The sequence below is a fragment of the Sugiyamaella lignohabitans genome, chromosome A (assembly GCF_001640025.1).
Source record: "Sugiyamaella lignohabitans strain CBS 10342 chromosome A, complete sequence".
Taxonomy (NCBI): Eukaryota; Fungi; Ascomycota; class Dipodascomycetes; order Dipodascales; family Trichomonascaceae; genus Sugiyamaella; species Sugiyamaella lignohabitans.
The window spans coordinates 5,428,966-5,452,005 of record NC_031672.1 but is presented as its reverse complement, the minus strand read 5'-3'; the positions used below and the strand labels follow the sequence as shown (position 1 = coordinate 5,452,005).

General features: G+C 41.6%; 11 protein-coding genes and 1 non-coding gene across 12 annotated transcripts; 5 read left to right on the top strand and 7 right to left on the bottom strand.

The window, feature by feature from the left end:
* Nucleotides 1–426: 426 nt before the first annotated feature.
* On the top strand, nt 427–1,533 carry AWJ20_1799 (uncharacterized protein; the record flags this gene model as incomplete). Its single annotated transcript, XM_018878705.1, has 1 exon — nt 427–1,533. One exon carries the CDS (start codon nt 427–429, stop codon nt 1,531–1,533), a length of 1,107 nt encoding a protein of 368 aa, XP_018735982.1.
* Nucleotides 1,534–1,636: 103 nt separating this feature from the next.
* Nucleotides 1,637–2,080, bottom strand: MRPS35 (mitochondrial 37S ribosomal protein MRPS35; the record flags this gene model as incomplete). The annotated part of the gene is made up of 1 exon (XM_018878704.1): nt 1,637–2,080. One exon carries the CDS (start codon nt 2,078–2,080, stop codon nt 1,637–1,639), a length of 444 nt encoding a protein of 147 aa, XP_018735981.1.
* A 145-nt stretch (nt 2,081–2,225) lies between these two features.
* Nucleotides 2,226–2,822, bottom strand: MRPS35 (mitochondrial 37S ribosomal protein MRPS35; the record flags this gene model as incomplete). The annotated part of the gene is made up of 1 exon (XM_018878703.1): nt 2,226–2,822. One exon carries the CDS (start codon nt 2,820–2,822, stop codon nt 2,226–2,228), a length of 597 nt encoding a protein of 198 aa, XP_018735980.1.
* Nucleotides 2,823–4,880: 2,058 nt separating this feature from the next.
* RPN12 (proteasome regulatory particle lid subunit RPN12) lies at nt 4,881–5,693 on the bottom strand (the record flags this gene model as incomplete). Its single annotated transcript, XM_018878702.1, has 1 exon — nt 4,881–5,693. The coding sequence occupies one exon, from the start codon at nt 5,691–5,693 to the stop codon at nt 4,881–4,883; it is 813 nt and encodes a 270-aa protein (XP_018735979.1).
* Nucleotides 5,694–6,523: 830 nt separating this feature from the next.
* DTR1 (Dtr1p) lies at nt 6,524–8,092 on the top strand (the record flags this gene model as incomplete). The annotated part of the gene is made up of 1 exon (XM_018878701.1): nt 6,524–8,092. One exon carries the CDS (start codon nt 6,524–6,526, stop codon nt 8,090–8,092), a length of 1,569 nt encoding a protein of 522 aa, XP_018735978.1.
* A 106-nt stretch (nt 8,093–8,198) lies between these two features.
* Nucleotides 8,199–9,221, bottom strand: AWJ20_1794 (uncharacterized protein; the record flags this gene model as incomplete). The annotated part of the gene is made up of 1 exon (XM_018878700.1): nt 8,199–9,221. The coding sequence occupies one exon, from the start codon at nt 9,219–9,221 to the stop codon at nt 8,199–8,201; it is 1,023 nt and encodes a 340-aa protein (XP_018735977.1).
* Nucleotides 9,222–10,144: 923 nt separating this feature from the next.
* AWJ20_1793 (uncharacterized protein) lies at nt 10,145–11,146 on the top strand (the record flags this gene model as incomplete). The annotated part of the gene is made up of 1 exon (XM_018878699.1): nt 10,145–11,146. One exon carries the CDS (start codon nt 10,145–10,147, stop codon nt 11,144–11,146), a length of 1,002 nt encoding a protein of 333 aa, XP_018735976.1.
* Nucleotides 11,147–13,626: 2,480 nt separating this feature from the next.
* On the top strand, nt 13,627–16,668 carry AWJ20_1792 (uncharacterized protein; the record flags this gene model as incomplete). Its single annotated transcript, XM_018878698.1, has 1 exon — nt 13,627–16,668. The coding sequence occupies one exon, from the start codon at nt 13,627–13,629 to the stop codon at nt 16,666–16,668; it is 3,042 nt and encodes a 1,013-aa protein (XP_018735975.1).
* A 248-nt stretch (nt 16,669–16,916) lies between these two features.
* Nucleotides 16,917–17,678, top strand: AWJ20_1791 (uncharacterized protein; the record flags this gene model as incomplete). The annotated part of the gene is made up of 1 exon (XM_018878697.1): nt 16,917–17,678. One exon carries the CDS (start codon nt 16,917–16,919, stop codon nt 17,676–17,678), a length of 762 nt encoding a protein of 253 aa, XP_018735974.1.
* Nucleotides 17,679–17,749: 71 nt separating this feature from the next.
* On the bottom strand, nt 17,750–19,810 carry RAD30 (Rad30p; the record flags this gene model as incomplete). Its single annotated transcript, XM_018878696.1, has 1 exon — nt 17,750–19,810. One exon carries the CDS (start codon nt 19,808–19,810, stop codon nt 17,750–17,752), a length of 2,061 nt encoding a protein of 686 aa, XP_018735973.1.
* Nucleotides 19,811–20,289: 479 nt separating this feature from the next.
* AWJ20_1789 (uncharacterized protein) lies at nt 20,290–21,564 on the bottom strand (the record flags this gene model as incomplete). Its single annotated transcript, XM_018878694.1, has 1 exon — nt 20,290–21,564. The coding sequence occupies one exon, from the start codon at nt 21,562–21,564 to the stop codon at nt 20,290–20,292; it is 1,275 nt and encodes a 424-aa protein (XP_018735972.1).
* An 856-nt stretch (nt 21,565–22,420) lies between these two features.
* On the bottom strand, nt 22,421–22,493 carry AWJ20_1788 (the record flags this gene model as incomplete). The annotated part of the gene is made up of 1 exon: nt 22,421–22,493. It is a non-coding gene; the product is annotated as a tRNA-Trp (tRNA).
* Nucleotides 22,494–23,040: the final 547 nt, after the last annotated feature.

The window sequence follows — 23,040 nt, the reverse complement described above, 5'->3', positions numbered from 1 at the left end:
CGCCACTTCTATGGCATGTACGGTATTGGCGGATCTCCAGCTGCTTGACTATGCATTGCTCTCGGCCGGAAGCTGCATCCACCCAATCTCCACTCATCTGATCATGCTTCGTCGGGAGCATACGGTAGGAATCTTTGAAATTGACAAATACTGCGATAACTAGGCAAAAGGGAGTCACGCGTTTGCGACTGAAGGTACTGAGTCACAATAATCTACTGAAAAGTAAGCCGGATATCGAAGAAGTTACTGGTGCAACTGAGACGTAGAGACTATACACCGCTCTATCTACTTCAGTTTGGAAAGCGATTTCTGGTCCGAACCACTAGTTATGTGATCATAATTTTTGAACATTTGCCTATGACTGGAGTATTCTGGTCCAACAATATATGATTTTAATAACTGTGAGAATAACCATTGACAAATCCAATGAGCGATGAGACACCGCGCAGTCCCCCGCATAGTGTTGATGAAAATACTGGAGAACTGCCGGAGCGAATGAAAGGTTCATCTGCTGATCTAGTGAACGACCAAGAACATTCTACTGGAAGCCTTGACATAGCAGAAACAAGATCAAGCTCATTGAAGGGCTCCTCTGAGGTACTTGAACAAGAAATAGAGTTGAATTTGCATTCGGTTAGCAAACCAGCTGCTTCGCTGCAGTCGCGCTCTACCAACCCAATACCTCCCATCAATACTGTGGGTCCTAATGACTTTGCATTGGAAACTCTTACTGTCCATCCATATTTTCCTGCTAGACACGATAAATATGGTAATCCTTTAAGACAGGATTCAGGACCCAGCAACAAAAGTGACCGAAATGCAGCTGATGAGGAAGACCCTAAGGTGGAGATTGCCCTGGAGAGTTCACAGGACTCCGTTACACAACCAAATGCTACCGGTGAAACTCTTATACGCTCTGTAATGTGGAGTGTCAACGATAATGAATCGGAACCTGAACGAACCCATACTTTTGCCCATAGAGAAGGAAATGCCAATGCCTATGATTCATATGTTTCTGTCCATGGAAATACAATAAGCTTTGTAAATGAAACGGACCCGCTTTTAGCAAGACACCGTGTAATGCTTCTAAGATCGCAATCAAAATTCAAGCTATATTTTTCACGGCCGCTTTTACCACCTTTGATATTTGACAATCATGTAACGGAAGCGCGAGATTTGTGTGTTGCTGAAAGGAACTTTTTGAGCGGCATGAAAATGGGTGTGTCCTTGGGAGTCGCCGCGGCAGTCCTGTATATAGATCTCAGGCTACCAACTGCTGACACCCCGAATCCCCCTCCGCATGCAATTAGTTCTGGTTGGGCAACCACACTGGGGATTATTTTCTTCGTTCTTAGCATACTGACCATTCTAGGGTCATTTGTTAACTATATCCAGACTGTTGCCTCGCTTGCTATGCAAGAAGCAAAAGTTACTACCAACAAGATATTCCGGTTTCTTCTCTCTGGCATTGCTGTTATAATTCTGACGACGAACATAGTAGTGATAGCAAAAAGTGGAAAATCAAACAAATGAGTCGTTATTTATTAATGCCATATTATACTATTATTTACATACTGAATCTAATCATTAATCAATTTCGATCCTGTTAAGCACGCTTGCTCTCTTTATCTTCTAACTATGCCCATACCATCTTACCTGATGGTTGGTACTTGACTTTTCTAGCATGACGACGATCGTCTTTTGATGCGCCATATCTGTAACCAACTTCCCCTACCTTGGCATCTGTGAAACGGAATGCTGTTCTTTCACCCTCCAAGACTGGAGCAAAGAATGAGAGCTTACTGGTCTTAGTAGAGGATGATTTTGATGTCTCCTCAATCGAATCATGCTGAGTCAATTTTTCTAGCGTTACAGCAGCAGGTTCAATTCCAAGCGCTTCAGCAGCGTCAACAGGCCCAAATGGCTCACTTTCAGCAATACTCATGAATCTTTGATGGCGGGTTTCTTCGGGAATTGGAATTTCCGTCATGTTGTCGACTGGTTCAAAAGGCAGCCCGGTGTCGCGGTCAGTCTTGATGCTGGTAAAGATGGATTTCATAACTGTATTCATTTTTCTCATTTCAGTGGTAATTTTTTGCTAAGCAACGTTAGTTATAAGCCCATCATTGTTTGTAAATTATAACGGTTAAGTAGTTAATCTGTTAATGTATCAGAAACGAAAAATTTCTAACCATTGATGTGTCTTCAAGACTAATCGAAAATTTTTAAAAATCATCATAAACTAACAGATGCCCGCTCCTAAAATTTATCAGAGCACAATTAATACTTACTTGTGATAAAAACTGTTGCTCTACCCCATAAAGTTTGATAATAGCCTCTACTCGTGGCAAAGCGATCTTGTATTTGAAACTGATTCTTTGAGTTGACAGACCGCCATTGTGTTCATCAATAATAGATTGCCGCAAAGCATCGGAAATCAATAATGCACTCTTACAACGTGGATTATCAGCAAACGGTTTTAGAGGGTCAATATTTCTAGCATATTGACGACGGTTATCAGCTGATTGGAATACTTGGTCCCATTTGACCGCTGGTCCCATTCGATCCTCTTGTCGGATAGGATAGGCCGTAATATAATTTGCATCTTTCGAGTACTTCGCATAATCAGGTGTATACGCAAGTGGATTCCTGTAATATAGGCCTTTAAAATTTTTGGGTCCCAAGAACCGATTTAACTCCATTCGCGGGTTAGTTGCCTTCTTCTTTTTAGATTGACCGGATCTTAAGGAAGACGCAAAGCGCTGTCCAAAGATGCCGGTCATCGTACCAGAGACTGGCTTTCTACATTGTAAAGAGATCATTGTGTGACAGAAGGTAAAGGGAACCTTGTGGATTGCCTTTGCTCAAGTACTGTCCGACGTGTGATGGTAAATCAAAATTTCACTTTTTCGCTGCTCAAGAAGTGCTGAAATTTACGCACAAATATTCTGGGTATTGATGAATATTTTCGCTAACCGGGGTTTTGAGCCGCATCTGTATTCCTATTACCCCTGATTTCGATCAGACTTGACGACTACCAAAAGATGAACTCGAAAAGAATTGAGAGGGCTCTGGAGCTTGCCGTGAGCTCTGGAACTGCAGAGGGTGTAAGATCAAATCTCAATCAGGCACTGTCTGTACTTCGCCAAGCACTATCTGGAACTGAAGCAGAAGCGAGGAATACTAAAGAAGCTGTGCATCCCTTTCTGAATGAACTTTGTAGACTTTGTTTAAGCAGAGGAATTGAAGAGCAGGACTTGGAAATCAAAGAGTTGAGTCTTAGGATAATTGGCAATGCAATTGCTGATGATGGTTAGTAGACAACAGTGTACAATGCTGTATGTCTGCTTACAGTTCTAACAGAGGTATAGATACAAACCGACAGGCTGTACTGGACCACAACTCGTTTATAGCTCAAATCACAGAAAACGTTCCAGATAGCGCTTTGACTGCAAACCTCGCAATTTCTATTATATTTAATTTATGCAATGATTATCAGCCTGCGATTGAACAGTTGTCTGCTGAAGACAGCTCTACTATACAGTCAATATTTCGAATTGTAGAGCGCTATTCATCCTTCGATGACTTTTCTCTTACATATGCACTATTATCTATTGAGCTCTTTATTGATCATAGTAAGTACCACCTGGGAAGGATAATGTCATGTGCTAACACCTTAGGAGCGGTAAATGTCCCAGAAGATTCATCTCTGATCCTTTTAAACACCAACCAAATGGATGCTTCGGAGATTGTTTTCAAGCTAATCGCCAATTATTCTAATCAAGTGGCTTCGTATACTTCTAGTAGCAGTAATTTTTGTCAGCTTCTTCAAAGAGCTGATGCATGCATTGATGATGAAATTAGCATGGACTACGGGCTTGTACTAAATGCAATGGGCCAGATTTCTTCACACGACTCGTTTTCAAGCATTGTTACTATCTCGAAAAATGACGTATTGCTTAAGAAGATTATCCAAAAGACAGTTATGTCAGAAAGTCAATTGAAAGTGGCTATAGGATCGATTTTAGTTGCGAATTTGATAAGTTCTTTGGACGATGTCACGGCTCTGCTGAATATTGTCCCTGGTTTAATACCACATGTTATGCCAATTTACAACATGATGGCTAGTCCATTCGAGTTGCAAAGCGCGCATTTGATAAAGAACCTCATTGTTACAACAGCGAATGGTAAAGTAGTATTGCAGAATGGTGGCCAGGACTTGATTAAGAAGCTATTAGACATCAAGATATTCCCTAGTATTAGAGTAACTGGCATTAAGATAAGCCGTTTGCTAATACCTGCAGCTGAAGGTATGCAAAAGAGTAGGATTGTCGAGAAAGTACTTGATGCTGCTATGGTGGAAGATGACGAAGGAGTTAAGCTTGAAATCAGCCAAGCCTTGATAGTAGCCGTAGACAACGGTATATACTCAGACACGATTTTACAACTTTTACTTCGAGACTCTATTAAAAAGCTCAAGGCATTGGCCGATTCTGACCCCAGAAATGGTTCAACTGATGTAGGGGCGACAGAGTTGCCGCACCAAAATTCTGGGGTAGAGGCCCAAGTCAATGCCGATATGCTGAGATTGACCCGCACAATAGGCGTACTATCCCAGAGAGACAGGTCGCTATTCCTTGAAGCTCATAATATTGAGCTTACTAGTGCTTTCCTTGAAATGGGTCTAAAATTTGCCACATCATCTCTCAGCAGTGAAGCCGCTAGAAGGGTCGCGAGCAATATCGCATTTATTGCAGGTGGCCTTAAAGATGAATCTACGTTCTCGGAACAATCAAAAGCTGTGCTTCGCTCACTATGAGCTCTTCCGCTGAAAATTACATACTTTCATCGTAAAAATCTAATTAAATACAGAATTGCATCTAAATAATGGTTTCAATTTGCTGAGCATATCCTAAAGTATTTGCAATAAGACGCTCGGTAGTTGAATTTTCGCCATTAATAGCACTCCCATCATCCATGTAGTCACCATCAGCAGCTGCAGCCGCCTTAGTGAACGAAATACGACCATCATGAAGCTCCCATCCTGGTTGTTCATGAACAAAATCGATGATCTCCTGATTTGTGGAGAAGAAAAGTAAATGACGAGCATTGGACAGTGGCAGAGACTCATAGGCAGATGCAACGCAAACAGAAATTTCACTGCGAACTGTATAAACAAGAGATTCAGCCAAGATGGCAAATTCTGGAGAGGGGAACTGTGACTTCTGGGTAATTGCCTTCCAGACCTTATCGTAGGAACCTTCCATCAGCCATCTTTCAAGTCTAATAGGATACGCTAAATATTCGTCATTCTCAGCGTTTTCCAAAGTCTCTAATTCGGTATGAAATTCAGCAATTTCATTCTTGGAAACTAAGAGTAACAAATAAAGGCCATTCAGCTTATTTTCGTTTTCACTTCGAGGCAGTCCCAATTCTTTGGAATAAAATGGTCTAATTTGAGCAACCAATCTATTAAGTTCATCTTCATCACGATTATGAATACAGGCCAGAACTCCTAATTCAAGTACTTGTCGTGCTGCGAGCAGATCTTGTTTAGAAGAAGCATTAGTTGGCACCATTAGCCCAGCACGAGCCAATTCGATCTTGATCTTGGGTAAAATCGTCGAGGTTTTTGTGTAATCAGCATTCTGAAATGCCTCAACAAATTCAATACCTAACTGCTGTAGTGACATTTTCGACCAAATAGAAATCTAGAGGCAAATTAGGTGATGCGTAATAGACGTCGAATGTCGATAAGCATAGCTGTATTAACAATTACAATATGTGCAAGTTATGCGCGCATCAGCTTGATCGCAGTATTCTAGCAATGATGCATTCATTATATACTCTTCGCTACTAATTACAACTAGGAGTTAAGATGAGCTATTCAAATGCTTCACTACATAACTTACAGAGCCTCAGCGAGAAATGTTATTACGACGAGTCAATGGTAGTGGTTGAGCCCACATCCCCCTATGCTTGGGCGATCCCCCAATCATTCTTTGCGCGGTAAATGCCGGCTACTGGAGTGGGGAATATGTGAAATCACTTGAAGAAGCCCAATTTTTGTTAACAGAGAGCTTTCAATTCCGACTAAATGAAACCGACAGACATAACAATATACGATAGCCCATAGTTCTGTCAACTGCACCAAGTGCGATGAGCCGGTTGCATGACTGGCTATATCAGTCTGTTTTCAACATGCCAAGAGGCCATGACGCGCAATTAATTGACGATTTCAGAGCTCCTCTTGAAGGTTCTGATACTTAAGGTTCTTTCGCGATTGGGGGCATTTCTTGTCTCACTTTCGTCGATCTTTACTTATATATGTAGGTTTACCCCCACACCCTTGCCGATGTCGGCTTCCGATTTTCAAGAACATAAAAATGGGACGGATGAACCCATAAGTTAAGAAATTATTTTGGAGACTTGTCAAACTTTTTCAAGAGAGACTCTTTTGGCTTAATGGGATGATGCCAAATGCGACAACTGATTTGGTTCGGTTGAATAGTCTCAGTGTTACATGTCTCTCACATCGGAGGGTTCACGTATGGAAATGGCCGATACACCTTTAGCCACAACTCATAGGCTCAAAAAAAATAATGGATTATCAGACCCATCTGAATGTTTAGTAGAGGAAGTTCATGAAGATAGTACTGAGAATATTTTTGAAAAATGCCGCTCCATTGAGCATCAGAATGACTCTGAGGATATAATTGAGGGGTCAGAAAGTGATATTAAACATAGTTTAGACCTTGAGCTTGGCACCAACTTCAATAGATACTCCGCTCGTCGTAAGCAACTGCTGGTATTAATATCTGCTTTGGCATGTTTTCTTTCACCTATGTCTACGATAGCAGTGCTTCCTGCTGTATCAACTATTTCTGCGCAGTTTCACACGACTGGTAATGTGATCAACATTTCCAATGCTGTTTATTGTGTAGTTATGGCTATGTCCCCATGTTTTGCTCAACCCATAAGTGACTTCTATGGTCGGCGAGTTGTTTTTCTCATTTGTTTGGTATTTTTTTCTGTGTCGTCTGTACTTGTGGGCTTATCAGTAAACTTAGAAATGTTTTTTGTTTTCAGAGCACTCATGGGTTTATTTGGTACAGCCTTCTATAGCGTGGGTGCTCAAATTATTGGGGATATTTATGAGCCTAAAGAAAGAGGGAATGCCATGGGCTGGATTCTTACAGGATCCCAAGTTGGACCCTCACTGGGGCCAGTTCTGGGTGGTGCAATCATTTCGGCTGGTGGCACATATTGGAGAGTTATATTTTATATGCTGGCAGGTTTGGGTGCTATAAATCTCGTTATGGCAGCGGTATTTTTGCCTGAAACGAGTGTGGAGACTAGGATGCAAGCAGTTATTAGAGAGTCAGGTACAGACAGGAAGTTTCTTAATATATTCAAATATGGCTCATTCAACCCCTGGTCTGTGGTTGTCTCCCTTACTTATCCATCGTTATCACTGGCAGGTGTCGTTGCAGTTGGCCTCTCTTTTAGCATGTATGTCATGCTGACACCAATTCGATACGTCGTCGACCCACGGTTCAACCTCACCTCACCCATATACGGATCTCTCTTCTATCTGGCCCCAGGCAGTGGTTATCTCTTCGGTACTTTTTTTGGAGGTAAGCTGTCTGACGCTTTTGTCAAAAAGTGGATCAAGAAGCGAAATGGGCGTAGGATCCCTGAAGATCGACTTCGCGCTGTTATTATTCCTCTGGGATTTGTTTATCCGATCTCAAATCTCATATATGGATGGACTTTAGAAACAGAGAAAGGTGGCATGGTTGTCCCTATAATATTTATGTTTATTGGCGGTGTTGCGCAAACGTGCACGTTTCCGGCACTGAACACCTATTGCGTGGATTCAATGCCTCAATTGAAGGGAACGGCAGTTGGAGGCAACTATTTTATCAGATTCATCGCCTCAGCGGTTGCCTCGGCTGTGGCACTTGTATGCATTCAAAACATTGGTGTTGGTTGGACAAGTACTATATGTTCTTTTGGCCTTTGGCTTGCATTTGCATCTGTTTTGATCCTTGTTAAGTATGGTGAAAAGCTCAGAGAAAAGTATTCTTGATATCATGCATAACGAACTCGTCTGACAGTCTTTTCCACTAAATACCCTATATTAATAATTACGTAAAACAAGAAAAATGGTAACCATTTCTATATCAAGTACTTATTTAACGACCAATGATTTCTTTCGCTGATCTGTAATCATTGGCAATGATACCTGCATTGTCAATAAAATGGTCGGCAGTTCCGTAGTCATTGAGTCTAACTAGCTCTTGCTCGTGACTGTCATTCCAATACTTGTAGCGCTGTCCGTGGAAACGGAGACGCTCGCCCACAATTTCAAACTTAAAAGGGCCATCTTTCCCACAAGCTTTTATGGTTTTCCTCTCAATGGGGGATAATTGTTCCAATGGGAGGTCGAATCTAAAAGGTTCTTTGAGAATGACAGTTGGGTTTGTAATAAACCGAGGGATTCGCAGAGTATTGTGTGACGCAGAGTGCAACATAAATGGATGGCAAATGATAACATCGCCAACTTTTCCAACGCATTCAACGAAATCATTACACATCTGTGCAATATCTCTTCCAACAAAAACTCCTGAGCCTGGCTTGAATCCCTCAGGGTGGTCATGAAGGAAACGTGCGACTATATCAATGGAATCCGGCGCGAGAAATGTTGGTCCACCTAGATGCTTAACTTCATCAGACCAAATAGGAGTCATGACCACTCCTTGATCTGGAGAATCCAGAAAGTGTGTAAATTGATCCCCATCACAATGCCAATTCTCGAGTGCCCTTGGATCATCTATGTCCGGAGCTCTGTCAGTGGGTCTATGGCCCAGGTTGACGATAAAATTGTCTCGCCAATATTTCGTTTCCTCAACAATTTTTTCCTCTCCACCAACTAAGTCGCAGATGGCTCCCCAAGCTTTAGGTGCGAATTCGCTAACTTTGACTGTTCTTTGAGCAGGCATATGGATTTTTACGCCATATGGATCTTCTGGAACGGCAGGGTTGTGCCAGCTTTCCTTATCGTTGGGGTTCAAACCCAACCGAACCCAAACATCTTTCAACCAGTAAGCGGCTTGTTCTCTAGTGAAACAATCATGGAGTATTATATAACCTTTTTCCATGAAGTGGTCATACTGATCTTGAGTGAGAGTTGTGCAACCAGGAGCTACTGCAGCCATATTGTAATGAACTTGTACAGATTATCTAAAATAAATCATCTCACCTCTTCCTCAACATACTTATATATGAGGGAAATTTATATCGACTTATCCTTCCTCCAAATCTCTTCTTGTTTTGAGAAGTTGACTCCGCGTGGGGTAGTGAGACAAAAACTCCGCTGATTTTCCCATATGCAGCTCATTTTCTGGGGTAATGTACCCCACAAAATCCATCGCTTTGAACACTATAAACCAGAAGCTTACAAAAGTATATGTGCATATTGCAACTTGGAATGAACACTCTATCCTGACACTTGTTGCATCTTGGATGATAAAACTTGGCTGAATCTTATAGGATTGAATTTGTGGACCCTGCGTTCCCAGGTGCATGTTATCAGTCAGATTAGCTGCGGTCCTGCAGCCCAAGCTCTTATGCTGTACTTCGCCCTGTTTCGGATCTCCGAACTAGAGTTCACCCAAAAAACCCCCATTCTTATGCATGATTTAAACTGGATATTCAAAAAGAAAAGATCCACTATTCATTCAATCCGCATTACCTAATTCCATGGCTCCAACACAAGGCATCTAGTCTAGTATGCTCATTTTCCGCTCAATCCGCCGTAAATGTGAGCCTAGATCTATGTAATTTAAAACCCCCACCTGTAACAGCGTCATGAGCTGTGATCTTGCGCGGATAATCGGCAAAAAGTTTGGGGTAGATGAGCAAGTGGACTTGGACATATGGGACATTTCAGATGGGGTTAACACAAGTGCAACGCCACAGGGCCATGTGCACGAAACAGTTATAGTTGCGTGGGATGAAACAGGAATCTGGGGTAACAAGTGGGGGTCGTGGGTCTGATGTTCGACGATATAAATATACTATTATCCTCCTTTCAAGCTAATGAGATATAGATACATATCATTATCGACTTATAGCAAAGATGACCGTTGAAAATACTCAGACTGTTTCTTCCAACCCAGCTCCCGGCATGAGGACATTGACGAAGGAGCAAATTGAATTTTTTCAGACCAACGGATATGTCGTTCTAAATAATTGTTTTAGTAGGGAGCAAGCAGCATATTGGCTGAAGGACGTTTGGGTTCGTCTTAATCTCAATCCCAATGACAAATCCACTTGGCACAATAGGGAAGCCAAAGAAGACACATTTGGTGCAAAAGTTCATATGCCCGCCCAGCGTAGAGTATTAGTCAAAGACTTTGCACCCAAGGCCTGGGGTGCAGTTTTGGACCTGGTTGGCGACGATGAGGATAACATTGTCGAACGAACCAAGTACTGGGGTGACAATTTTATTGTTAATCTTGGGCATAAGGAGTATGACGAAAGTAGACCAGGTATGAATAACCCCAAAGAGCTTCCAAACTGGCATGTAGACGGAGACTTCTTCCGTCATTTCTTGACATCAGGGGAACAGGGTCTTCTTATTACACCCATCTGGAGCGATGAAATAAAGCATCGTGGCGGAGCAACTTATGTAGCCCCTGACTCAATTGGTATAGTTGCAAAGTATCTTTATGATCATCCCGAAGGCGTTATGCCAGGGTTTGATAATTTTGATTACCGGGGTTTGGCTGATCAATGTAATAAATTTGTCGAGTGCGTTGGAAATGTTGGAGACGTTGTAATCTGTCACCCGTTTATGCTACATTCGGCGTCCTATAATGTCATAAGAGTCCCTCGCTTTATTACAAATCCACCCATTAGCTTGAAGACGCCTTTCAAGTACGACAAGCCTGAATCAGAGCTGAGTATTGTTGAAAAAACTACTCTTAAAGCCTTAGGAAAGAAATCTCTCTCTTATGAAATTACAGGGACCATGGAGACCTTTCCAAGTAAACGTGCTGACATGTGGTCACGAGTCAAAAGTGAAGAGCTTGAGAGACTAAGAAGTTATGGGACAGCTGACGCATTTGAGTCCTTTTAGCCGGAGATTGGGTAGCATCTGCATATGTGCAAGCCAACCATTTCCGAACAATTTATAGACAGATCTTATTATCATCATTTGTGTATCTTTTATTTACTTTATCTGACATATTTGACCCCTGAACTCGTTAACAGCGTGCCCCAAACAGCTGTTTCTATGCGGAGTACCACACTGTCCGCATCAACATGCGGCTATAGAAAATCAGTACCTCTTTAGGATATTTACAAACAATGCACCTAAGATGGTTCGTATCTGTGACCAAAATATTTATAGCCTATGCTTTCGAGTAGCTATTAACTACCCAGGCAGTAACAGGTGGACTAACAGTAGGCTATTTTCTACTCCCCATACTTGTCATCATTTCCAACAATAAGATTCGTTGAACCGCTTCAGCTATTGTTGCTTGAGGTCAGCGACCAGTTTCTTCAGTAAATATGTCGTATCCACGAACATCTAGCAACGATGCCAAAAATATGGCTTCTAAATCGAATGTTAATGTCTTAATAGACCCCAAATCCAGGCTCAAGACGTCGACCGTCTTCAATAAGGGCCTACTTGAAACCGTAAACGACAAGGTACTTCTTGAGATGAATGAACGAGCCAAAAGTAAGTACGATAATATCAATATTAATACCTATATATATCTAATCTAACCTTATGACAGATTATCTGAAAACAGAAAATTCAACGACCACATCCTCGTCTTCTGTCAGAGCTGCTGCTGCAGTAGCATCCGCCTCTAGGGGTCCCAAGTCTCCAAGAAGCGCTAGGAAAACCCACCACAACAGGTATTCCTCTATCCATAGACGTTACTTTGCAAAAATGGACCCGATTACTAGTCACTACGCTGCTTCTAATCATCGTAACCCTGACACCGCTAGTGGCCAATCCACTTCAGGAAATTCAAATTTTTCGCTGGCTGCCGAGGATGAATTGATGGATCCAAATAATAATGGAAAGCGTGAGGCAGTGCGTAAAGTTTCTGAAGAATTGGAAAGCCCCATAAAAAAGAGGAGAATGGCGGAAATGACCCATTTCGTATTCCCAGCTAAAAGCGAGAGTCTATCTACGCCAAACATTTCTACTAGTAGAACTGTTTCGACATCAAAAATGAACCTTTCTTATCCTAGTTCACGCAATGACTATAAGCCCACCAATATTCGACAAACTAGAACAGGTGCCATAACACATGGACCCAATAGTATCGCTCCTCTGCGTGCTATGGACCAGCAGAATGCGAATACGACGGTTCAGCTCAAAAGCTCCATCAGCAAAGCACCCTCTATGAAAAGTATCAGATCAGTAGTTGGCGGGAATTATCATGCCGATCATGGGGAATCAACCGAAAATAAAGAAAATGAGCCTGACAATAGGCACAATCAAGTCGAGAAAATGCTAAACCAATTGCCACCATCGCGAGAAATTCCTGGGTGTACGACGAGTTCTAAAGTAGTAGAACGAATTTTGAGAAATGGTCCGTCTACATCAGGTCTTCCGAAGCCTAGGAATCTAACTACCCCGAATCCAGCTCAACGAACACCCCAACCAAGTAGTATTTTCAATCAAGCATCAGGTCCAACATCTGGCACTAATACTCCGATTCTTGGTCCCCAAATTAGAAAGTCCGTCTCTACAAGATCTATCCGGCCTACCCAGCCTGAGAAGACTACTGTTATGCCCACCAATTCAAGGATTCCCCGTTCTACCACTTTGCATTCTATGAAGTCGACCGATAATCTAAGATCCACATATACACAATCCAGCACAGTATCGTCAACAGCTGATGTTTTAATAAGTACACCCACCTCCTCTCGTCTCCTGAGGAGCCGTGCAATCGCGAAATCATCACCCAACCTTAATGCTCTTACCCGAGGTCCAGCACTAAAGTCGAGCAATCACACTACCCACTCTCGGCCAATGTGGAGATAACTGTTTTAACCAGTAGGTATTGCCACATGATGGCATTCATACCCTTTGATATATTAAGAATATTCGAGTATTTATTTCTATTTTTAACTACCTATTTAACTACCTAAAAGTATACATCAGATACATTTAGTGGCCCTGATCTTATCTTATCGATTATATGCGGCTTGAGTGGGGAGTGAGGCGTTACAATGTAAACATCATCACATACTATTATCGCGCACATCTCATTAGTTTTCTATATTATTCGCTTGTTTTTGAATTTTTTGGCCATTTATTAAGCCTTCAATAGCGTCTCTTCTGTATTGCTATTACGGTTACAAACCTGACATTCGGGATCAACGAATCGGGCCACAGTTGATCCCTTCGACCTCCTTACGTCAGCATATGTTAGATTATTGTTAGCAACGAAGTTGTTTTGTAAAAGAATACCAGACTGTATATCTGCTTGATTTATTTGGTATTTTCTTTAAAGGCAATATCTGGCTAAGGGAGCTGCTTCTTAACCTATTGTTGGTACTGTTTTGATTTGATTTGCAGGTAATCGTCACATCATGTCTCGTATAAGGTCCAATAATGGTTCAATAATCTCATCATATTCAAATATAACTCATCTAGATGACAGTGCGTCTCGATCATCTAGTATATCAGAAGTCGGGCCCTCATGGAGACAGCTTAGCGCTAGGATAACTGATAGCGCTCTTTATCCTTATATTCTGCGCTTAGCTATACTCACCTACAGGGTTCAGCCAAGATTTCTAACGGGAGCAGACTTGAATCCTTTATCCAGATCACGGTCACCAGATAGTAATTTATCTGTACCCGGTCAACTTCATAAGACTCATAGCCGCTCTACTAGTGATGGTGGAAGCAGACTCAATAATGGTTCCTACGACTTGGGTCAAAGCAGCTTGAGTTCAGCAAGGTCTCCATCATTTAGTCAAAAGTTACCAAAGGGTGTACCTAAGCTTTTGGTGTCGAAGTTTAAAGATATGGCTCAACCTGGTACTCTAACGGACAATCCACTGCTGAAAAGATGCTATCTAGTGTTTTATCTAGACTTATCCGACCCTACGACCCTGCGGCAGATTAAGGAAACTCGTCAAGCAGAAGATCTGGTTATGCGGTTCATCAGCTGTAGCGCAAAGGAACTGAGCAAAGCAGGAGTCCCGCATTCTCAGCTTAATAGTTTGATTGACAAACATTGTGCAGCATTCGTTAATCTCCTAATTCAAACAATAAAGGATTCTTCGAGTCACAGCAGTTCTTCTCACCAAGCTCTAATAAAACAACTTGAATCATATGAATCAAGTTTGAATAGCTCAAGAGGCGAAGTACTTCAGCCTCGAATCACAGCGAGTGCTAACTCGACCAACATGCTTGGTGGCAATGAGCAGCGTAATACTGTAGCTGCAAGCTTTGAATTAGATGATATGGCCCTAGCTAAGGACATATCATCTTTATTACTCATAAGCAAATCAGAAATCCAGAGAGACATCGATCGAATGAAAAGTGAAGCAACTGAAGGATTGGCAATAGATGAACTAAAATCCATCCAGCTTGCGCTGCGAGGATACGATCGCCACCCGGTGTACCAGGCCATTGATTTTACTTCAGACTCTGAATATCAAAGGTGGAAAGAGTCTGAGGTTGAGGCAATACACAAACAAATAGCTATCTTTGAAAATGCTGCCCGCTTTGACGCTTCTACGCCTCGAAAGGACGCTTCAATCCCTGATCCCACTAAAGGCTTGTACTTTATACCTTCTGATACAAAATCATTTTATAGGCATCTTTTGAAACGGTGTCTGGAGCGAGATTTTACAGCGTCGGGAAATGAGAGGCTCGCAAACCCAGAAAGTATCACAATTTTAATGTCGAAATCCTCAATCGACATTCTGACAAAAGCAGCTAATTTGTGGAGGATTCCAAGTGTTACAAGAGCAGTAATTTTACTTGATGTTTCGGAAGAAATGTTGAAGGAGGGTCTTTTTACACTAGCAAATTTAGATGAAGCGTTCAATCTAGCCAAACACGTGGTGGAGTCTGATAAGAAAGGAACTCTAGCTTGGTCCCCTCATACCTGGCCATATTGTGACAAAGTGCACTTTGTCACTGTTTTATCGGAGTTCCAGAAGTCGATTATGCATAGAATTGAAGAGGCATTGCGGCAAATCTATGATGATTCTCCGCCAAAGATCAGGCCATATCTGGAAGCTTTGGATAAGTACATTTTAGCTTACACGGCTTTGGGGCAGGAACAACAGAAGCATGGTGACCCAGCCTCCACATTTACTGGTCTTGAACCATCGGCAAAACAAATTAAAAGGTTGAAGAAGACTATTATTGCAGCAGCCGAAGAGAAATATGGATCTCTGATCGATATAATTCCAAGAGATCATACTTTAGACCCTCTGCATATCGTTGATTTGGCCGATAAAGTAATAGGAACAGCTAAACGGCTGCAGAAGAGATATAAATCACCTTTATTTGGAAAGATTTCAGTTCCAGTGATATCAGCTGAGCAGCACCTAACGATGTTTTCACTTGATTCGCAATCAATGTTCGCGCATATGATGACCATCTTCAATGCTCGTCAAGAAGAACCCTCTTTCGAAGATATGATACTGTTATATAAAAAAATGACTGAAATCAGAGATTTATTCGTTCAAGTTTCAGAGCTACAATTTGGTTTTGACATTGAGGGAAGTTTTTACCCATTTGTTGTAAAATGGGCTGAGTCATCTGCACAGCTAGCTCAAACATGGGTGGAGCCTGCTATTCAAAGTGACAAGTTTCTTCCAGTTGATGAGGAAACAGGTATTCTTAATAGTATATCGGTTGTCGATATATTTCAATCATTTAGAAGTGCGCTTGATATGGTTAACGGTTTGCGTTGGAGAGACGAGGTGCAGATTGCTAAAATTCTAACTATACTGATGAAAGGAGTTTCTACTGCTACCTGTCAATACGCAGACAGGCTGCTTTTTTTGTTTCTCGAAGATTTGAAAACCAATGAGCTCTCCCCACCCCAGATTCGTTCTCGTCAAGATAAGTGGATAAATATGGCTAAGACTGCTGTAAATGGCAAAGAAAAAGTCATTCCTTACAACTTTTTGAAAGAAACTTGTGTTCGTCTAAACAATATCGAGCTAGCACAAATTGAACTGGATAAAATTGAGTCCGAGGTCAACTCGGAGCAGGTATACCAAATACTCAGCCTATCAGAACGAACACAAAAGAAGCCTAATTCTTTTCTTTTTAATGTCAAGATCATACAAGCAGAAGGCTTAAAGGCCTGCGATATGAATGGCCTAAGTGATCCGTATGTGACTTTGGTGGACCAGACAAGTCGGAAACAGATAGGGAAGACTAGGACAATCTATGAAGACCTTAACCCTGTTTGGAATGAAGTCTTTGAGGTAGCTACCAGTGGATCCAAGCTGCTTGTTGCCACTGTATGGGATGAAAATTCACTACAAAATCATGACATATGTGGTAGAGCATTCATTCGATTAGATCCTAGTGCTTTTCAGGACTTTGTGACACAAGTAAGTGGAGTAGAAGGGACTATTTGTAGCGTGATTAATTACTAACTTCAAGAAGGATGTATGGCTCGATTTGGACATTCAAGGAAAGCTTCTTGTGAACATCAGCATGGAAAGCGAACGAGACGATATCCGGTTTCACTTTGGAAAAGGTCTTAGAACTTTAATGAGAACGGAAGCTGACATGATCAAGATGATTGTGGACAAAGTAAGTGTGCCGCGAGATGATACCTAAGTAAGATTATTAACATTTGCAGTTCACAGCTTTCATCAAATACTCTATCTCAAATACGACTATGAAAGCTCTCCAGGGGGCAGGAAGGTTTAATATCGATGCTCTTTCGAGTTGGTTTAGCAATACTAAAATAAGTAACAATAAGCCAACGCACAATTTGAGAAAAATTGAGATTGAAGATTCGTTGGATCCTTTGTTCGATTATTTGAACGAAAATTTCGCAACGCTGGCAAGGGGCCTCACCCCTGACCTGAAGATCAAGGTAATGACACAAACTTGGAATGTTGTTCTTGAAACTATTGACCACTTGCTGCTACCTCCCCTATCAGATAGGCGAACTATTCGCCAACAACTGAATGCCACCGAAGTTGAAATAGTTTTCACATGGTTGTCAGCAATGAAGTCATTTTTTTATCATGACGGTGCTGGTCCTTCCTTGGAAATATTGCAATCACAGAAGTACCAACAGTTGATTGATACCACAATATTCTACAACTGGACGACAACCCAGCTAAAACAGGAAAGCGAAAAAATGCTATCACAAAGCTTCAAGAGTTTAAAGGATAAAAATTATTTTGCTTCTCCTGAGATACTCATGAAACGTAAAAACACTGTTATGGCTCATAGAAATCGGACCGTTGTTAAGAAGCAGAATGAGCAACTGCGCATAGCACAAAGAGAAACACCTCAGACTGAAGACATCATTCTGCGTATTTTGAAGACGCGAGGAGAGCACGACTATGTGTCGCGAAGGCTAAAACAAAGAGAGAAAGTCGCACAAGCGTTAGCCTCAGAAAGCATTGCTAATTCTGGTTTTAGGTGAGCTCATGATTAATAAAATATGAAGTACATATAGTGTTGTTATATATGGACATTTGCATGGTAATAAATAGATTAAATATTCTTATTAGCGCCATCAGTTTTTGGTGCTCGCTGGAAAAAGTCCAGAACGGTCCGGTTCTTCACTGTTTTAGGTTTCTTCGCAATCCTACCACTTTGGTGAGAGCTGGCCTTTTGTTTAACAACGTCCCTTCGAGGAGAAGAAGCTCCAATAGAAGGTTGCTTCGCCTTTAGATGATTCGTCATGTGCTTCAGCTCTTCCTGCTGTTGAAGATCCATTGCAAAGTGCCAGTCAATATGTTCACTTACACTATCCACTGATATTTTGTTTCCGCACTTATCGCATTTTATCTTCTCGCTGACAAAGAGTGATTCTTCATCTGACTCATCATCTAGTCTAAACATAGGTGAATCAAACGTTACCTTGTGACTCGCTTCTTGTCGATCAGCCAGAGAACTCACTGAGTCAGTTCCAGGTATGTCGGAATCTTTGGAATTAATCTTTTGAGGTAATGGTTTGATCGCGTTCCGAGACATGTATATAGGTGAATGGTTTCTAGATGTCACACGATCATCTTTTCTGAAATATGTCTCTATCGTACGAGATCCCTTGTCAGTAATTGGCACAATCTGAGAAACGGACAAGCTGAGAGAACTGGAGGGCAGTAAAGACGTTGGACTCTCTGATTGAAGCTGCATGAGAAGGGACTCTCCAGCTTCGATTAATAAACCTGAGAGTTCTTTGAATGTTGATGCTTTGAAAAGTTTTAAAAACTGTGCTTGTTTCCTTCGAGTTACTGCTATAGGCTTATGAGTTCCTTGCTGTAGAGACACTGTCCTCGGCCTTAACGGGACACCATCGTTCCCATGCTCTTCGTCTAATTCTACTATCCTTCCAGCAATGTCCGCAGCGAATACTTTTATCCAGTCTTTGCAGTCATCCAAAGTTTTAAGAGGCTTACTACCGAACTGTTTTACTGACTGCATAGATTTAATATTTATCCTAGTAACCACCTCTGACGATACTTGCCCTCGAACTAAGTTATAGATCCTTTCGCCAATTGATGCATCCGTCTTCCTCTTTATTGTTTCTATGGGTATGTTTAGAAGATACTGAATTGAACCCGTATCCGGAACCCCTAGCTTTTTAGTAACCTCGTCACCAAATCTTCCTCCCAGGCCCCACATATCTGTGAACTCACAAGAAGACATGAAATTGATTATTTCCGAAGTTTTTATTACTGTTTGACCATTTGGTTTGTTTCTCGGACTCCCTAATTTAGCTAATATTTTGTTACGAGATATTCCTGCAGAACAAGTATACTTGTGTCTAGCAAAAACATCACGTCTTATTTCATCGACAATAGAAGATCCGATCATTAATAAGATATCGTCCCAGTCCTTCGGAACCGACGACGGTGTTTGAGAGTGATATGGGTTCTTCTGAATTTGGCCCACCGCATCTGATTCTTCTGGCGTTTCATTATCTCCTTTGAATACATGACCATACCACTTCAAGTCACTAGGGATGATTTCAGGTGGAAGCGGAAGATGGTCTGTGGGATTCATTTTCGCTACCGTTTCAAATTGCTTTGGGAAAAGGTCTATTGCCTTCTCACGTACTAGCTTACCTAGATCCAGAAATGTTTCATCTATGCCTGCTTTTTCTATCACGTCACAGTACGATTTGAATATTGCAAATATCTTTCTACTTTCTCTACGGAAGGGATCCAAGCTAACCTTGTGATTCTCCACATCTGGGTCTTCGTAATAATTCCAAGTTGTCTCGCCTTTCTTGAAAGTTGCAACATGGGGAAAGATAAGATCAGGGCAGAGCTTACGCGCATCCTCGATGGTTTGCATACGGGATACTCCATATTTGCGAGCAGCATAGCTTACAGCAATGAGGGAATTCCACTGTCTACATACCACAGGATGCTCCTTGGTGAGGCCCAATCTAACCTGTTCGCACTGAGCATAAAACGCATCCAAATCTATGTGAGCAATCACAGCCAATGGCGAACTGTGCGAGGTAGATGCCTCTAGCAATCCATCAAAGTCGCGCTTTGTGAATTTAGAATTCAACTTTTCTTTCTCTACCTCATGATTGACCATTATTCAAATACGCCAAATAGAAATGCTTATGTGATTTTTTCAAATACTGCCACCAATGGAAGGCACCTCATACGGCATATACTCTTGTGGGATATTATAATATTCCTCTAATTTCTTCGTCAGCTGGTCATTGAATAGCTTCATTTAGTCGTGGATGCGACTACGGTGCCATGTTATAACACAAGCGAGCATGTCGATCCAAGCCTAGTAAGTTGATGGAAGATCTGCATAACCTGCTGTTTTGGCCGTGGCCGTGTATTTGCGAGAAACACTCTTCAGTATCGTAGACTAAAGTTTCAAGATACCAGCATTATCCATTGCTCTAACTCAATTTCGTTACCTGGTAGTGGATAACTAAGATACATCTAACACAATATTACTATAGACTATTCAGGCGAGCGAATATAAATTTCGAGACCTTATTATACTTATAAAAACACCTGTATTATTTAGTATAGTTTTAAATAATGAATGATCCATTAAAGCTTAGCACCAAGGAATTCGTGAACCTTAAGAGCTTGCCTGATAGAAAGGTCAAACATGATTTCTTCTGAGCCACCAGGAATTGCAAGTGCACGCACCTCTCTGTATAGACGCTCAACTACGCCACCACGGCCGCCGCGAGTGTATGACAGTCCACCAAAGATTTGCGATGCCTCACGAGCACAGTATTCCATCGTTTGACTAGCTAGGCCCTTGAGGCCGGCAATAGCTCCACCAAGACGCATCATGGCTTCTTGTTCCTCCATAGCATCGTATTGATAAATCAGATTTTCTAGCCAATTTTGAGCTGCCTCAGTTTTGGCGGCCATTTGAGCCAGCTTCATTCTGATAACGTCATGTTCGACAAGCTTCTTACCAAAGGTTTCTCTGACATGAGCATACTTCATAGACTCTTCGTACAATAAACGAGAGAATCTTACCGCTTGACCAATAACACCCAATCTTTCATGATTGAAATTAGTTACAATGGTCTTGAAGCCTTTGTTCTCCTCACCAATCAAATTCTCCACTGGTACCTTAACATCGTCGAAAGTGATATAAGTACTACCGGAAACCCTCATGCCTTGTGTCTCAATTTTTCGAACCTCCACACCAGGGAAAGTCTTCTCGATCAGCAACATAGAAATTCCTTTCATACCTGGGCCACCAGTACGAACAGCGACCGAAAAAAAGTCGGACCAAACACCATTTGTAATCCATTTCTTAGCACCATTGACAATATAGTACTTGCCGTCTGGCGTTTTCTTGGCAGTAGTAGTGAGATTGGCAACATCTGAGCCAGCCTCAGGTTCGGTAATGGCCAAACAGATACGTTTGTCACCACTCAGGATCTGAGGAACTACTCTCTTTCTAACAGCATCCTGGCAGTACTTGACTACCGGCGGAATGCCAATGCTGAAACCACCAGTTAAATTCCAAACAACTCCACCAGATCCTGCTCGACACAATTCATCTAAAATGACAAACTCATGGAACGCATCGAAATCATCCAAAGGAACGTTTTTCAGGCGTAGGTCTGTATATTGGGTGGGATACTTCTTCAATCCGATGACAGCCGCCAGGTATCCCTGTTGAGCAAAACTCTTGTATACTTCTGCAGGCATCTCACCCTTGGCATCCCACTCGTCGACGTAAGGTCTGATATTTTCGTCAACCCAAGTACGAACTTCTGCACGAAGCGCAGCATGTGACGGGCCATAGTATGGGGAATAGTATCCTTGGTACCAAGAGGCATCACCATAAGGAATCATATCACCGTAACTTTCTTGTTGAACACCTTTGATACCAGCAGTCGACTCAGCGCTTAGGGAAGCTGCAGGGACAACGGCACTGGTAGCATTGGCACTAAGCGTGCCTATCTTATATTTAGAGCCAACGGTCTTAAGAACTTTGGCGGCGTCATGGAACTTCAGGAAGAACTTCGTTGCGTCGGTACCAGCATGACGTTTAAGAATATTCTTTCCACCAGGGTGAATTTTTTGAAATTCAGTCAGATCATAAACACCGCCTTCAACTATAACCCATAATGATTCCGGGGTATTGTGTTGGGCAACTTCCTATAAAATGTGTTAATATCAGAAAGGAGAGATTGGGAACCAATGATAAGCAATTCTTTCAGTTGTATTTACCTCACTAGTGATTTCTTTTGTCATTATAAATTTCGCGTTGGTTAACCTGAATGGATACAAGAGATTCACTAAGTTAAACGAATTAAATGGAATGTATGAATTGAAAGAGGCGGGACGACAGGTTTGTTATATTTATATGTGCGCTCGGTTGTGCCCCACAATGCCCTAATTCGATTTCGGTACGATACGATTAACTCAAGGCTCCTGATTTCCCCAGATTTTTCTTTACCGAGGTTGAATATAACACCGACAACCCTTTCCCTGCGTAGCTCTGTCGTATAAAATCGGCTGTAAAGTCATCGATAAGGAGAACCGGTGATTGCATTAGGCCGAGCGCCACGCCTCACCCTACAACCTTAACACAGATTGCATTCCATCTTGTGCCTGGTTTAAAACCAACAAAAAAAACATCTAGTCAATTACCGCTCTTTCCCAATTACGCTTTTCAACCTTCAGGATATCTGAAGGTCAAAAAAATTGACACGTACAGGACTCGAACCAATGACCTTCGGATTTGGAATCCGACGCTCTACCAACTGAGCTAACGCGTCACTTGCTGATCAAAATTTAGGGCTTGCTTTCAAGAGCTAATGTTTATATCTCTCTCTATACATCAAAGATAGTAAAAAAATAACAAAATAAACAGTTGACAGTGTACATAGGTGTTCCGCAACTTTATATCACCATGTCCTTTACTATGAGTACATTATGGTGTAGTTTTGTATTAGAAAGCGGTATATTTTACTATCACTTTTACCTGGAATTCTAGGAATTAGACGCTGTTCTCTTATGGTAGAGATGACTAGCACCGGCTTTTTCGCAGCGTTAATGAAAGTGTAACCCTGGCAGCTGAACCGTTTTCCCGTGTACTCATTGAAATATCGTAAGTCATTTTGATATTTTAATGGGGAATCCAGTGGCGTCAAAAATATATCGAACTCAAAATAGCCAAAGTAAACAGCTTGTAATCAGGTAAAAATACGAGCAGTCTTCCTGGTAATGTATAAATGATGGGATTTGAAATTATTTGAATTGTATTAATTATGTATAGTATAGGACTTTGAACAAGATTTATTCATTCATTCATTCATTCATTCA